The 14,631-nt window shown below is 32.7% G+C and overlaps 2 protein-coding genes across 4 annotated transcripts; both read right to left on the bottom strand.

Moving 5' to 3' along the window:
- Positions 1 to 1,079: 1,079 nt before the first annotated feature.
- LOC103851697 (xylose isomerase-like) lies at positions 1,080 to 6,011 on the bottom strand. Of its 3 annotated transcripts, XM_018656892.2 has the most exons (7): positions 3,619 to 4,921; positions 3,322 to 3,506; positions 3,175 to 3,249; positions 2,963 to 3,092; positions 2,794 to 2,885; positions 2,652 to 2,714; positions 1,080 to 2,529 (listed from the first exon to the last, which is right to left on the bottom strand). In XM_018656892.2, exons 3-7 carry the CDS (start codon positions 3,178 to 3,180, stop codon positions 2,413 to 2,415), a joined length of 408 nt encoding a protein of 135 aa, XP_018512408.2. In that variant the 5' UTR covers positions 3,181 to 3,249; positions 3,322 to 3,506; positions 3,619 to 4,921; the 3' UTR covers positions 1,080 to 2,412. The 3 variants fall into 3 exon arrangements, with proteins under 3 accessions (XP_018512408.2, XP_018512409.2, XP_033139989.1); XM_018656893.2 differs by having other exon boundaries at positions 3,175 to 3,506; XM_033284098.1 differs by lacking the exons at positions 2,652 to 2,714; positions 2,794 to 2,885 and adding an exon at positions 5,716 to 6,011 and having other exon boundaries at positions 2,317 to 2,529; positions 3,619 to 5,285.
- Positions 6,012 to 6,275: 264 nt separating this feature from the next.
- LOC103851700 (transcription factor MYB36-like) lies at positions 6,276 to 14,631 on the bottom strand. The gene is made up of 3 exons (XM_009128578.2): positions 8,841 to 14,631; positions 8,466 to 8,595; positions 6,276 to 8,053 (listed from the first exon to the last, which is right to left on the bottom strand). The coding sequence occupies exons 1-3, from the start codon at positions 8,974 to 8,976 to the stop codon at positions 7,321 to 7,323; spliced, it is 999 nt and encodes a 332-aa protein (XP_009126826.1). The 5' UTR covers positions 8,977 to 14,631; the 3' UTR covers positions 6,276 to 7,320.

Consider the following 14,631-nt stretch of genomic DNA (forward strand, 5'->3'; position numbering starts at 1 on the left):
CAATCTAGCTCTCCACAGATGCAATAGAAAAAACCATAATAATTCCTCTTCAAAATTGTATAGAATAGATATACAGTTTGTGCAGTTTCTCTAAAATTAAGTCTTAACAAGTCACATAAGTTTTTAGTCTAAGCAATCGTTGACAATAAATAACGACTTGTATCCCTTGATAAATATTAAATACTAGTATGGATGTGCATGCCATGTGAGAAATTGAAAGCCAAAATGGATCGATGAACAATGCATATTTAAATGAGCCCTTATTGAATTTTACTGTACATTGAACGTTGACATAATCATTCGCATCACGATTATTTAATAAACTTGCTATTGTGAGATGCAACCAATCAAACATTTGTAATTTCAATCATTTATAAAGGTGATAACACTTTCCCTCAAAGGAAAGTTTGTGATCTGATCTTTGCCAGTCTAGCAAATAATCCAATACATGTCAGCATCTTCTGATCTCAAGTAACACGTGTGAGAGTTGGAAGGTCGTGTATTATAATATATAACAGTATTAGTCACCAAAATGATAATTGGTTAGAAAACTCAATAAATTCAACAATGTATTCATTATTCAACTTAATTTCTTTATTCTTCTCTTTTGTCGTCTATTCAATAAAGCATTGGCGATATTTATATAGATCATGGACCAATGTCCAAAAGAAATGGACGTGTGAAATGTTACAACTTCAATTTCTTCTCACTAAAGATCGGTTCTTTTTACTTTGTTTTCAAATAGTCATATAAACTCAGGATCCACTTAAATGATAATAGAAATTTTCCAAAACGATTCATTTATTGTATTTCCAGTATGGTTATGTTTATAATTGTCGAGATAGCTTTGCCGTTAAAACATATAGTGGCGTGACATAAATGAAAACATCACCAAGTTGTATGCTTTTAGGTGAGAGATAACGAATAAATAATATTCACTTCATTTCTTTAACAATCTATATTCTGATATGTAAGCTCCACTACTGTGGTTATGTTTCATACAATCACATGAAAGTTGCTTTTTTTTTCCAACACATGAAAGTTACTCTAATGCATGGGTTTTGTAAAAGAGGAACTACTATGGGTAAAGTATTAATAATGCATATAATTAACATTATCATTTGTTATAATGAGACCTTTCACGAGACTCGACTTTCGGCCACAAATCGACAAAAGAAAAGACTTAATACTTTTTGCCGACCATTTTATCAGTATATACATAATACATATATAAACTTAATTCGTCAACAACAAAGTATGTAGCAATTAGATTCATCATTCGTGTGACGACAAATAGACACGATTATTGTAATATGTAAATGGGGTCGTCGCAAATTAGAAATGAAAAAAAAAACAAAGTCTATCACAACTATTTCATAGCAATTATACGGATACCTAGTCCATATATACTTTCTCAACTATTGTTATCTTTGTTTCTAAGTTTTTGTCAACAAATACCTGAAGTTGCTAAATTGAGCGGCAAGTACTTTTTCAGCATTTATTTTTGCTATGAGGCACAAAAACTTACTCGACTTCGTAGTAAGACTCCAACGGTATCATAATATAATACATATACAAACTTAGGTTAATTTCTCTAACGTGATGACAGGTGTGTCCGGACAGCGTGGCGTGGTTACACTCAATGTTGAGTTTAAACTCGTTAATAAGTTCGTATTTCCTCAGGAAATTGGCAGATGTTGCAGCATCCCAGTCATACTGGTGCTTGGTTGGTTCTTGAAGCTTGGGCTCGATTAGAAGTGTGCCCGACGATAACAAGATTATATCACATACCAGTAGTTAGGCCTGCGGATTCGGATATTTGTTTTTTTTCGAGTCGGGTCGGTTAGTTCGAAATTCAGTTAGTTTAGTTTGGTAGAAGTCTCGCTGTATTGAATTCGAAAATTTCTGGTTTTCGTTAGTTCAATTTCAAAAATTTCTACCAAAGTTTTTGAATTCGGTTAATTTTAGGTTTAAATTTGTTAAAAATAAAAAAAAAAGGAAGAAGTTAAATTTGTTTATTTTGGTTCAAAATTTTGGTTAAGGTGGGTATAGTTTCTACTTTAAAAAACGAATTAACTAAACCAAACCGAACCAAAAACTAATTTCTTTTTACTTCCCGAATCGAACCGAACCTCCTAACCGAATTGAACCGAAAACCAAACTTTTTAATTTAGTTCGGGAGGTTCGGTCAATAGCCGTAGGCTATCAGTGATGGACAGAAAAAGAAGAAGACTAAAGACATACCGTTGAATCCAATCTTTTTCTTGTAAGCAACAGCAGCTTGAAAGAACCTGGCCATATGATCAAGCTCTCTTCCCATATCAGTGTTCAAGAGCGTCTGGTAACCTTCACGACCACCCCAGAATACATAGTTTTCACCGCCCAAGTAATGTGTCACCTCCATGGCCTTCTTCAATTGCGCAGCAGCTTAGGCATAGACTCCAACCTCAGAGCTAGTTGCTCCTCCGTGCATGTATCGAGGATGCAAGAAAAGCTGAGCCGTTCCCCACAATGGTCTAATCTTGGTTCCTGCAATTAAAGAGAAAGAAGAACTTCATCAATCAAACTAAAGAGAGTGTTTTCATCAGTTAAGAACTTAAAAATGAAGTGGCTACAGAAGCTATCATCTAAATTTAGATGATTAAAACAACATGAATCGCCTTTTGGAGTTCTTTGGCAAGTTCAATAACTTCATCCAAGTTTTTGTTAGATTCCTGCAGAGAATAGGTTACAGTTTCAGTGAAAGTAATGAAGTAGTGAACCAGTCATCATGTTTTGGGAAGCTTGAGATACCTCAAGTGTATTGCCATCAGGGGCAATGTCTCTGTCATGGAAACACCACCAATCAACTCCAAGTTTCTTCAAAAACTCAAAGTTGGCTCTCAGTGCATTAAACAACAATCAGTAACTCACTCGCTCGCTCACAAAGGAGCAAAACATAAAACATGTCTGTTTAACTTACTTCTTCTCTTAACCATAGCAACGGAGTTGGTACCATCTTCCCAGGGCCAATACTTGGTAGCAGCACCAAAGGGGTCACCTCCAGTCCCACGGAAAGTAAGCCAAAACGCAACACTGAATCTAAACCAATCCTGTTACACGAGAATAAATTCAACAACGTGACCCTATCACTCTTCAAAATCCATAACACATGGTTGAAAATGCTGACTTTACATTCATTTTCTTGCCGAGAATCTCCTCTTCTGCGTTATACCACTTGTAAGCAAGTGGGTTACTGCTATTAGGTCCCTGTAACAAGTCGTTAACAACCAAAGCAATCTACACATGCAAATAAACAAGTACTAGAATCTAAACTAGTACCTACTACCCACAAAGAAATGGTTTTGATCGCTTAACTCATACTTAATATGAGGGATCTCAGGGAAGAACTCTCCTTCCCAATCATCAGAGCCACTACACTTCCCTCCTGAATCCTTTTTTTTTTTTTTTTTTTTTTTTTTTTTTTTCCCTCCTGAATCCGCAGGACATGTTTGTGGCTCAGCGGACTTCATACGTATCAAATCAAATAAAAAGAAAAAAAAAACTTTAGAAGAAATGAAGAATCTCAGATATGTTTTAGTGATCGAAAAAAACTAGAGCTTTGGATATAATTCTTACCACTAGAAAGAACGCTGCGTTAAAACAGAGAAAGATCATAAAGATCTTAACTTTCTTCATAGTGTTCAACCAAACGAACAAAACCCTGAGCTTTGTGAAGTTCAATGTAACCACCAGGCCAGAGCTTTGTGAAGTTGGATAAATATATGGGTTGGGATTAAGTAGTGATTAAGAAGAATTGGTCTGATAATGATGTAACGTAAGCCAGATTTTGTTTTGTTTTGTGATATTATGGGGTCACTTAAAGTAATCGAACACTCCTTTATCCGGAAACTACGTAGCGAATATCTCCTCCTGACTCAGCAATTCCTTTCTATTTTTAGACGCAATCCAACAATATTGAAGTAAGTGCCTACGAGATTTCTTACCCATATAATCCAAATTTATCAAAACGAGGAACAATCCTTCACCGGTAGGAGCCATGCACCGTGTTTTCTTTCATTCTAGCTGTAGCTTATTACATGTGCCGTGTAGCCTACATGTTTATTACAATAGGTGGGACAAAACTAATAGTATCAAGTTATGTGGTTTCTGACTTCAAATAATAAGATTGCAGCTCCGAATCTTCTATAATCCAAAAGATAAGATACGGGATCAACAAAGAGAAACTGGTCGACAAGAAGTGAATATCAAATTGGGAGATATATAAGAAAGTTATGCGGCTGGATAGAGAGGACCGACCCTGAAATTTATGAGGTTTCAAACGTGTTATGGATTGAGGTTAAATGATTAATACATATAATTTTTTAGTTGATGTAGATATCAAATGATAACCATATAAAATCTGAGGGATGAGAAGAATGTTCATTTCACTATGGCTAACACTGGTCCTAGCTGAATAAGGATAACTGCAGGGGGTGGAGGGTGAAGTCTTGACTTCTATTATACAAATGGCATGAAGCCTCGAATTTAGAGAAGAATTTTTCATTTCGCTATGTCTAACATTTGTCCTAGCTGAATACTGAAGCCTTGTAATTCCGTTTCTTCAGTTTAATTATGCATTTTATCAATGTAAGCATGGATAATTGGATATTTTTGAAGTTAAATGATTTCCATATGCTAAAAAAACTCGGTTAGTCAATCTTTTACGATGTTACCATAATAAAGCCAAACAACAGAATTTTGAGGACAAGACGGTTAGGACATTACACACGTCAACAACAACAACAACAACAAAACGATGTTCCATGCAAATTAGATGTCTCGAAAATTTTAATTTTACGAGGATACTGAAATAGAAAATGTGAAGAAATTAAATGAAACCAAACAAAAAAAAACCGTTTAAAGTGTTTTTTTTTTCTCTTAGTAAGGCTTCTCGCCAACGTAGTTACCCGGAGGATCGTAGTTACAAGTGATGAAAACTCCTGCACCATTCTCACAGACCACACTTGCGCATCCTAGCCTTTTGGTGTCACGCCACACAATCTGAGTGTAGTGACCACACATTCCACTTCCGTCACACGAGTTGGTGTTGTAGTTGTATGAGCTGCCTTCAACGACCCATGAGTGCACCACGAATCCTGGTGCCCAGCTCGATCCACTTCCCCAGAACAGGTTCTCACCGTATGGGCCGGTCGAATGGGTCATTGAGCAGTCGTAACGCCTCTGGTTCGCCCACCATGTCGCGTAGCTCGCTAGCTTGCCGTCCCAAACCAATGGAGGCAAACCTAATAGGAAATGAGATTCAATTTACAAAAAAAGCAATAAGAATACCAATATAAAAAAATGTAATGGTTAAGTTATATATACTACATGTAAAAGTAAAATTAGGGGCAAACAAAAACAATCGCAACCTACGTAACATACTAACAGTGCCAAATTACTCTGTAATTCTGACGTATGTAACAACTTTTTTTTTTTTTGTTAATCGGAGGAGTCTATGGCAAAGGCTACAACAAAGCAAGGAGTAACCATCACATATGTGAAAGATATGGTTTCTTGCCACGTACGGCTTCTACAACACTCAACCATAATCGCATTTAAGGACTAGAACCCAATCTCTCAAGTCTCAACTAATATGGTGAATCATTTCGGTTTTGATCGATATGCCGTCTAGGCTAAACCGAGTTTTAGAACATTGCTATTGCTAATAAATACCTAGTCTAGACCGAATAGCGTTATGTGGGTCAAGGAACTGTCTAGCGATGGAGCCAGCTGGTAGGCGCGGAGTGTAAGGAGGCCGATAGACAGGCTTGGGGCTCGGCGTTGGAAGTGGGACCCATGGCTTAGGGACGTAAGGGGTAGGGATAACCGGTGGTCTTGGACGGTAATAGTCTGCATGGACTGCTTGGAAAGCGACCATGAGAAGGGTAATTGTGAAGAAAATGACTTGGGTCGTCGATGAACCGGTCGCCATCTTTGTGGTGTGACTATGAAATATGTGTTTTGGGTGGTGAAGAGAAATTACTTTGGTGAGTAATTATTTATAAGTTATGATTTCATGAATTAAATAAAAAATTGGACCTTTAGAGGGGGATGTCAACTCCATTTGTGGCTTCCATGTTCGATTATGGTTACCACTCTTTTATGTTTCGTTTTGTTAAGATGAATTCTATGGTTAATTATTAATTGTCAATTGGGATCTTTAATACTACTTCTTTTTGTTACATGTACATGAACTTCGTGATTAACTAATGTGGACTCTGAAGATTTTTTTAAAGTTCATTTTAAACTTTTTTGAAAGAATCTTTCATTTTAAATATAGAGTTATGTTTTGTTCTTTGCAAAATAAAACTAAACTAATTTTCTTCGCCATCTCATATGTGATAAAATGTTGGGATATTGGAATTAAATTGTAATCTTAAATATGCAATGAAAATATGTCGATCAATCGCATGGACTGATTTTTTACTGATTTCTTAAAACCAAGTGGCATAAGGAAAAGGTGATTGTCCATGAGTTTTTAATTTTGGATAGAATTGATCAAGTATACTAGTTTTAAACTGATCTTAATATATTAGTTAGCAAGTCCCGGATAATAGATGCGAGATAATACAGCAATGTAGCCGGCCTAAGAATGTTCCCTGAAAAGACATTTTATCTAATGCTCCTATGGCTTTTTTTTTTATACAAAACTTAGTTATGGTCAAATGTATAATAGTATTTTACTTCTAGTTGAGTAAATTAATTTTAAGTTTACTTTGCCTCCTTGTCATACGGTTAGGCCATGTCACTCTCAGCAACTAGGGGATCTTTATATGGCCCGGCCCTTTATAACTGAAAACTGGACAGGCCCATTATTTCCTGGTTTAATCATTATTAACCACATATTTATTATTTCTGGCCGAAAAGCCCAAAAGTATACATAACCCTTGAGAGAAAAACACTAAATCTTAAGTCGAAAAAGATAACAGTTAGTTACAACGTACAAGGAAAATCTATTAGATTACAAAAAATTATCAATCAGTAATCAGTAACAACTATGTAAGATGTTAACATCTCATCGTAAATTGGTCAGAAATTACTTTTAAATCCATGTAAGTTTTCAGGTCATTCAATAAGAAAAGCAAGTAAAATTAATGATTTACATTATTATTATTATTATCATTATCCACAACTCGTTACATTTAAAAAGAAAATGAGAAAAAACCTTTCACCCTCGACATGCTACAATAAGCTTATGACTGTAATAATACATAATTCATCAATAATCCGGCCCTATACTTATACATGCATGTACATATGCATGATAAATAAAAATAATTAAACACTGTGGTAGCTCATCTGAGTGTAGTCTTGAAGTATACCCACTCCTTCAGTCGTCTGATCAAGAACAGAAGCTGATCCCCAAGAACTCGACGACATTGTTTTCCTCTCTAGCTCCACTTCTTCTGACCACCAGCTCGAATCGTTCGTTGGCCCAAACTCGTTGCCCACTTGAAACCATTCTTTAGAACCACATGATCTGTTCATAAGGTCCATGTTATGATTATCTAATTGAAGGTCCTGCGAAAAACCGAAATTAGGTTGAAATTCGTTAGCAGAGTTGAGGTCTTGTTCTACGTTGTCTGAATAGATAGGAGATGCTCCATTGCTGAGCTCAGCTAGATTGATATGACTCTTCTGATGAACAAAGTTAACTCCTAGAGGGTGGAGGGTTTCTTGGGATGCTAGCTTAGAGTTTTGATCCGGAGTAGTCTGCAGCAATGGATGAAGCTTGGGCCACAAGATAGGGTTGTTGTAGAAACTAGAGAAGGGGCTTTGTAAGTTCTGAAGCTGCATGTGAAGTTGAAGCCTCTCTAGAGCCGAGTTACTCAGATTTTGAGGACTCTTGTTGTTGTTGTTGCTGATATTGTTTTCATTCGAATGGGTGATGGAGTCTTGACAATTCATTTGTTTCTGTCTTCCGAGCAGCTTTTTCTTCAGTTTGGTGTTCCAGTAATTCTTGATATCATTGTCTGTCCTTCCAGGAAGCTGAGCTGCAATTATAGACCACCTGCATATATCAGATTAAGGTTACAATTATTAGAAGATTGATAAGAATTATTTCATTATATATAGATCACTAATTAACTTCATGTTTCATATTTTACCCCAAAAAAACTTCATGTTTGATTGATGTAAATAAACAACAGGTGCCTCCAAAGTACAAAAACACCAAACCAAAGAGAAAGAGACAATATAAACCCTAAATTTTATGAGATATATCATAGCTTGAAACATGGGCTTGCATGTGTTTCAGCGTAAGATTCATAGACAAAAGGTAAAAAGACAAGAAGCCCAAGTTAAAGTCTTACAGAAATTACCTCCAATTCTGAATCACGAATATATTATATATTAATTAAGAGGTGTTAATTTATTTAAATAACTAATCAATAGATATCAAGCGATATAGATGAATCACTGACCTGCTTCCAATGCTGATGTAAAGATTTAAGATGATACTATCTTCTTCCTCAGAAAAGCCACCATGTTTGATGTTTGGTCTTAAGTAATTAAGCCATCTCAGTCTGCAACTCTTACCACATCTCTTCAACCCTATAATTTACACAAAACTTCAAAATCAGGACAATGAATCTAGCTCATAAATATGAATCAATTAAAATCGGGACAAGGGGGTGTTCATTAAATACATATTTATTGATTCAAAAAGTGTATATGATAAATATTCAAAACGAAGCTCAGGATTATAAGTTATGGTAGATAAAATTAAACAAGATGCAGCTACTTATAGGATTATAAGTATAAACTAATGTAATTATATAAACTAATGTAATTATTACCAATTTTCTGAGGCAGTGCGATCCAGTTGCCACCAGTGCCATATTTGTCGATATAATCCTTGAGCTTCACATCTTCTTCAGGCGACCACGGCCCTTTCTTCACGTTTGCCTTGTCGCAGCATGGAGCTCTTCCCATTTTCTTACAAATCCTTTTGTCTTTTCTTCTTCTTGTTGTTGTACTTATTCTTCCAAAGTGTTATTATGCTTGATGAAGATGAAATGATCTAATGCTTAGAAGAGATGGTTTATAAAGACAAGAAAAAGGAAGGTATTAATTAGTGATTATTATAACTAAAAAGTAAATATTATCTTATTATATAAAGTCGTCTCCGTGTTTTAATTTTCATATTTCAAATTCAACCCTTAGCAACTATATTTTTCTTACTAGGGTTTTTGTGTTTTTTGCTTTTGGATTAGTTTTCTAACAATTACTTGTTTATTTGAAAGGTGAAAAGCTGTCTCAGTTTTTAAATCATTATACAAAAGAAAAACTTGCGTAAAATTTGTCCAATTGCATAGCACTTTATATATTTTAATTAATATATAGCAATTATATAGTTTCTTGATTTGTCGTGACTTGGGTTGAAATGTTCCCTTTTGTAGCCAATCAAGCGTTATCACTTAATTTCTGATGTACTTCTTAAATTTGGATAATTTGCTTATTCATAGATAGTGGTTTGAATAAGTCAACTTATATGAGAAAAGGTAATCCAAATTCTTGACTTTCTTATGACAGAACTGAGTAAAAAAAACAAGAGAATTTTTGGAACTTGCATGGCCTCAGTAAGAAACTTCAAACAAGAAATGATGATATAACTTTCTGTGAGAAAATGATGAACATTGAGTATTACTGTATTAAATCATAGAACGGCAGGATATATAGTACAATGTGTTTCCATAGTTTTTTGCCAACCATGCAATTCCATCATTGCACCAGTTTAGTGATAACAATTAAAGAAACTTTGTCACTCCGTACGTAGTTTTCCGTTTCAATAAAACGTTTTTTGTGTAATGAATTGTAGAAATTCTGCAGGTTGAAGAAGTTTCTAAGAAATTAATCGAGGATGTAATATGATGAGTATGAAATGCGTGTGCCGTGAGGAAAAACGTCGGTATCGAGAAGACCATATAGTCATATATAATAGATACGGTTATGACTCGTTGCCATATAAGTTTTGACTTCATTTCAAAGTACATTTATTTCCATGTCTACGCCGATTATTTATCTCTCAAATTTATTCTAGAAGCTCTTGTTCTTTGACTTAGAGTTTCTTTTACACATACACACACAGTATATATTATACGGATAAATATAAGCATATAACGTATGTGTAATGGGTGTATTTTCATCTTCGAATTCAACTGAATATGTGAAGTTATAAATTATAAATCTTAAAATACTTAAGACTGCAAGCATTCAAAAAGACCGTGAAATAGGCATGGCCGGCTCAATGGTGTCATGGGTCCTGGGGCAAATTTTTTTTTTAATTTCTAAACTATTATTTTTCTTTAGAAAATCTGATATATATATATGTTTTTTCAAAATACCAGAAGTATTTTTAAAAATAAATCTATGGAAACAAAAAAATATTTTCATATAAAAAATTTGGACTTCTTTTCTTATTTTTAGTATAAAAATACATGTATTTTTTTTTTAAAAAAGTCGGATTCTTATCTATTAAAAAATAGAGGGACAACGGATTGGACCCGGAACGGTCGCACTACTCGCCCCTTATCTAAGCCGGCCCTGGAAATAGCCGTACGAAAATCCATTTTTAGCGATTTAATCAGCCATTTAAACATTTAGAGGCATGTTTTCGGAAGAATGGAAGACATTATTGTTTTTTTCTTTAAACATTCTTTTTGTATCAAAGGATTTTTCTTCAGGCATTCAAAATTTCCATTACCATCATATATTTTTGACATTTAATCACTTAAAATTTTATATTCTCATTTGTCATATATTTCCTCCGTTTTTTAATATAAGTCGTTGTAGAGAAATTTTTTTGTTCCAAATTATATGTCGTTTTCGGTTTTCTATGTAAAATTTATTAGTAATTAATATTGTATGACCAATGATAATATATCTTTTATTTTTCTATTGGTTCAACTGTGGTTAGGTAAATAATTAATGATGTTTTTGTTTAGAAAATATAAGAAATTAATAGTTTTTTTAATCTACGTGCATAGCTGTAAAACGACTTATATAAAAAAATAGAGGGAGTATTAATTATTATTAAATCCATTTACAAAAATACTCAATCAAACATTTTTGAAAGTATTATCAAGTAAATCATGCATTAAGTTTCTTATCTAGACTTTGTTAGCTACCATTTTGTTATTTGCTAATAGTAATTTTAATAAACTGTCATTTTTGCAAATTTTAATAACATTGATACATATGTACCAAAGTACTTTGCATGAATCAGATCAGCAATGATAGTTAGAAAGGACTAATGGCTTTTCTAACCTTGCAAGAGTTAAGTCTTAAAGTGAATAAGTTTCTATTATTAATAACTAAACTGATTTCGATTAAAAAATATAATAATAACTAAAGTGATATAGATATATATAGGAATGGCCATATAATTAACAAATTAATATTGGTTCAATATGCATACGATTCTTTTATTTCTGCTTATATTTTTCTTTTAAATATCAGGATTTACTAATGTTAACGATGAGTTATAAACTGTGGGAATTAAATTGACTGGTTTCAAATACTCTTGTTAATGAAATAGGGAAGCTTAAATACAATAATTGATCGGAACAAACCAGACAATGCTAATTGACCTTGATTTATCACAAAGATGTTGTTTGGAGATAAAAATCATTTATTGAAATTCATTTTTAAATAAGTTAATATAATTTTTTTATCAAAAGATTGTGATTAATTAATCAGTTAAATAATTAAATGAGAAAAGGAACCACAACTAGGCAACAAAATAACAAGAGGAAACAATCAAAACTCCAAAAAGGAGCAACTAATATTCTGTATAATTTTATATCCCTACAATATAATATGAAAATATTGTGTATAAAATATAGTAAAAGATTGAAGACACCAGGAAATTCAGAGTTTAATAAAAGCAACGCAAATGTTTCTTGTTGTCCTTTTTCAGAACCCTAGAATCGATGCATTTGATAAATCTCTAGCTTTAAGGCACTATAATCGAGCTAGTTAGTGGCTAAATATACGCATATATACATAAAAAATTAAACTTTTGTTATGTGTCTGATATGTTTTTATGTCATGAGAGGATACAGCTTAAAAAGTTAAAAGTAAGCTTAAATATATACATATGTATATATATATGCGTAACAGACACTTTAAATCAAATTAATTAATCAATACTGCTTGATATATATTAGTTTCCCAGCTAATCATTAGATATCAGATCCCTAAGGTTTGCTTACAAATCATTGATCAAGACTCAAAGTCATTGCTAAATGCTAATAAGCAGTAGCTTATAACATTTATACGAGTCTATCATGTTTATATTGGACAATATGTTACTTATATTCTTATAACTAGCTATCTAATTCATTGACTTTACATATAATGGTTTCTGTATGTTACTTGTATTAAAAAGACAATAATAAAAAAAAATAAATAATAATAATAATAATCATGTGGAGCAAATATTTATGTTGAGGAAGAAAACATTTAATTACCGATCCAACTAAATACCGAATTCAAATGTATTGTATTGTATTGTATGTATACATACTACCTTATGGCTAGCTAGTATATATGATGAACATGTTAGAAGAGTAAAAAAAAGTTTTTGACAAAAAAAGTGAAGAGTGGAAAATTTAAAAACTAATTTAATAAGGAGAGTAATTAATATTACGACCGTAAATACCCTCTTTAAATTATATGATGAATTTTATATCCTAAACAAATAACCAGTTTAGGGAGTCTAGATGTGATTAGAAAAAACATGATACCATTTTCACTAGTATAATTCTATTTTTGTGATTTGGCCTTAATTTCCATTCGTTAAAATCTATGTTATTTTCTAAAAAGAAAACCTCGATATTTCCCCCCAACAAATTCAAGATAAGATTTGAGTTTGTCAATTTTATAGTATTATAAAGAATCTTGTCTTTTTACCAACAAAAACTAATCCAAGGAAAAGTGTAATCATCATCACGTCACTTGGGTTGACTAACACAATACCGTACGCCATTCCCTTTGCACTGCGACGGTAAATTGTTATTATAATTTTTATTATACTGCCTCAGACTAAATTTTTTCATAAGTCTGAATTTAATCTTTAAATTCTTTTAATTAAAATTGTATAATTCTTTTTTGAATTTAGGGCACAGAAAAAACCCAATTTTACACGAGACCACTGGACCACCAACACGTCGGTAACTAATTCTTATACAATTATACTCTATTTTATATTTTATATGGATACAGCTTTTTGAAATTATAATTCATTTATAGTATACAATCATATTGGTTCATCTAATTTCATTTAAGGAAATATTGAATTTGTTGGGGGGATCGAGGTTTTATGGGAGTGTACGTGTGAGTTTGACCATATACATGAAGCAAGTCATTAACGCGTGTTAGGTGTTGCATTAAGACTTAAGCTGGCATAATTAAAAGAACAAACCGTATATGTATATATGTTTGTCGAAGACAGAAGATAATGGTTTCTTAAATGATGTCACGTATTAACTTATATTACTAGCTAATTAAGGGTTGAGTTCTGGAAATTAGTCGTCTTAGTAGCTAGTAATATGTTTTTGGAATCAAAAACATATTACTAGCTACTAAGACGACTAATTTCTAGAACTCAACCCTTAATTATAATGAACTCATCAGACATATTATGTATATTATGTATAATTAGTCTTATACACACTTTTATCTTGAGTCTTATACACACTTTACTTAATTCGCTTCCGTATTAGCTGGTATATATACATCATACATGCATCACCTATTAACCATAATTTAGGTTACAAAACTTTACTCGAAACCAACTGTAACATATATACTAACATCTAATCAATCTAATATTCATTTTGAATGTGGATGGATAACATACCATTTATTAAGTCCACGAGTCCAATGATTAACACAACATTTGTATAATTTTCCTGTATTAAAAATGGTAATTTGTTAGAAGGATATGTTCCGTGAACAAGGAAGATACGACATCAGAGTTGATAATGTCATATGCTTTATTTCTTCTCCTACTTCACTAGATGAGTTTTTTTAATGACAAGAAATCAAGATCTTTGGTACTTGCAAGGGGCTGACTTTCCTGTTTATTCTAATTAATTTACTATATTTATTAGTATTACTACAGAAAAGAAGAATATATTTGTTTTTGTTTTTAACAACAATAATAACTAAACTAAGATAAAAACGAAGGATATATTTATTTATTCTAATTAATTTACTATATTTATTAGTATTACTTAAGAATCAAACAAAACATTAAGTCAAACCTAATAGGTACTAACTACTAAGAGGTATATATTGAGAGGATTGCGATCCTATCAAATATTGTGTCCAGCCCTCAAGTGTGTCTTTGGACCATTTAATGCATTACCTAGATATTCTATATATTATTTGAAAAGCATTGCAATATTTTTTTGTAGCCATGTGTCATCACTAGAATGATTCTTATAATCTTTAGAGAAATAGGCTGGTCCATCTAAATATATAATAAACTTTTTATTAAACCACAATAAATACATTATTAAGAGGGCATGCTTCATTATTTCCTTAAATAAGATTACGGAATTGCCTAATGTGGCTAAAGTA

Source organism: Brassica rapa, chromosome A02 (assembly GCF_000309985.2).
Source record: "Brassica rapa cultivar Chiifu-401-42 chromosome A02, CAAS_Brap_v3.01, whole genome shotgun sequence".
Taxonomy (NCBI): Eukaryota; Viridiplantae; Streptophyta; class Magnoliopsida; order Brassicales; family Brassicaceae; genus Brassica; species Brassica rapa.

Coding starts and splice junctions, on each gene's coding strand:
- LOC103851697 (XM_033284098.1), bottom strand. CDS start 5,974: ATGGCGACCGGTTCATCGACGACCCAAGTCATTTTCTTCACAATTACC. Junction 5,286..5,715: donor CGCTATTCGGTCTAGACTAG/GTATTTATTAGC, acceptor ATTTCCTATTAG/GTTTGCCTCCATTGGTTTGG.
- LOC103851700 (XM_009128578.2), bottom strand. CDS start 8,976: ATGGGAAGAGCTCCATGCTGCGACAAGGCAAACGTGAAGAAAGGGCCG. Junction 8,596..8,840: donor CGCACTGCCTCAGAAAATTG/GTAATAATTACA, acceptor TGTAAATTATAG/GGTTGAAGAGATGTGGTAAG. Junction 8,054..8,465: donor TACATCAGCATTGGAAGCAG/GTCAGTGATTCA, acceptor TGATATATGCAG/GTGGTCTATAATTGCAGCTC.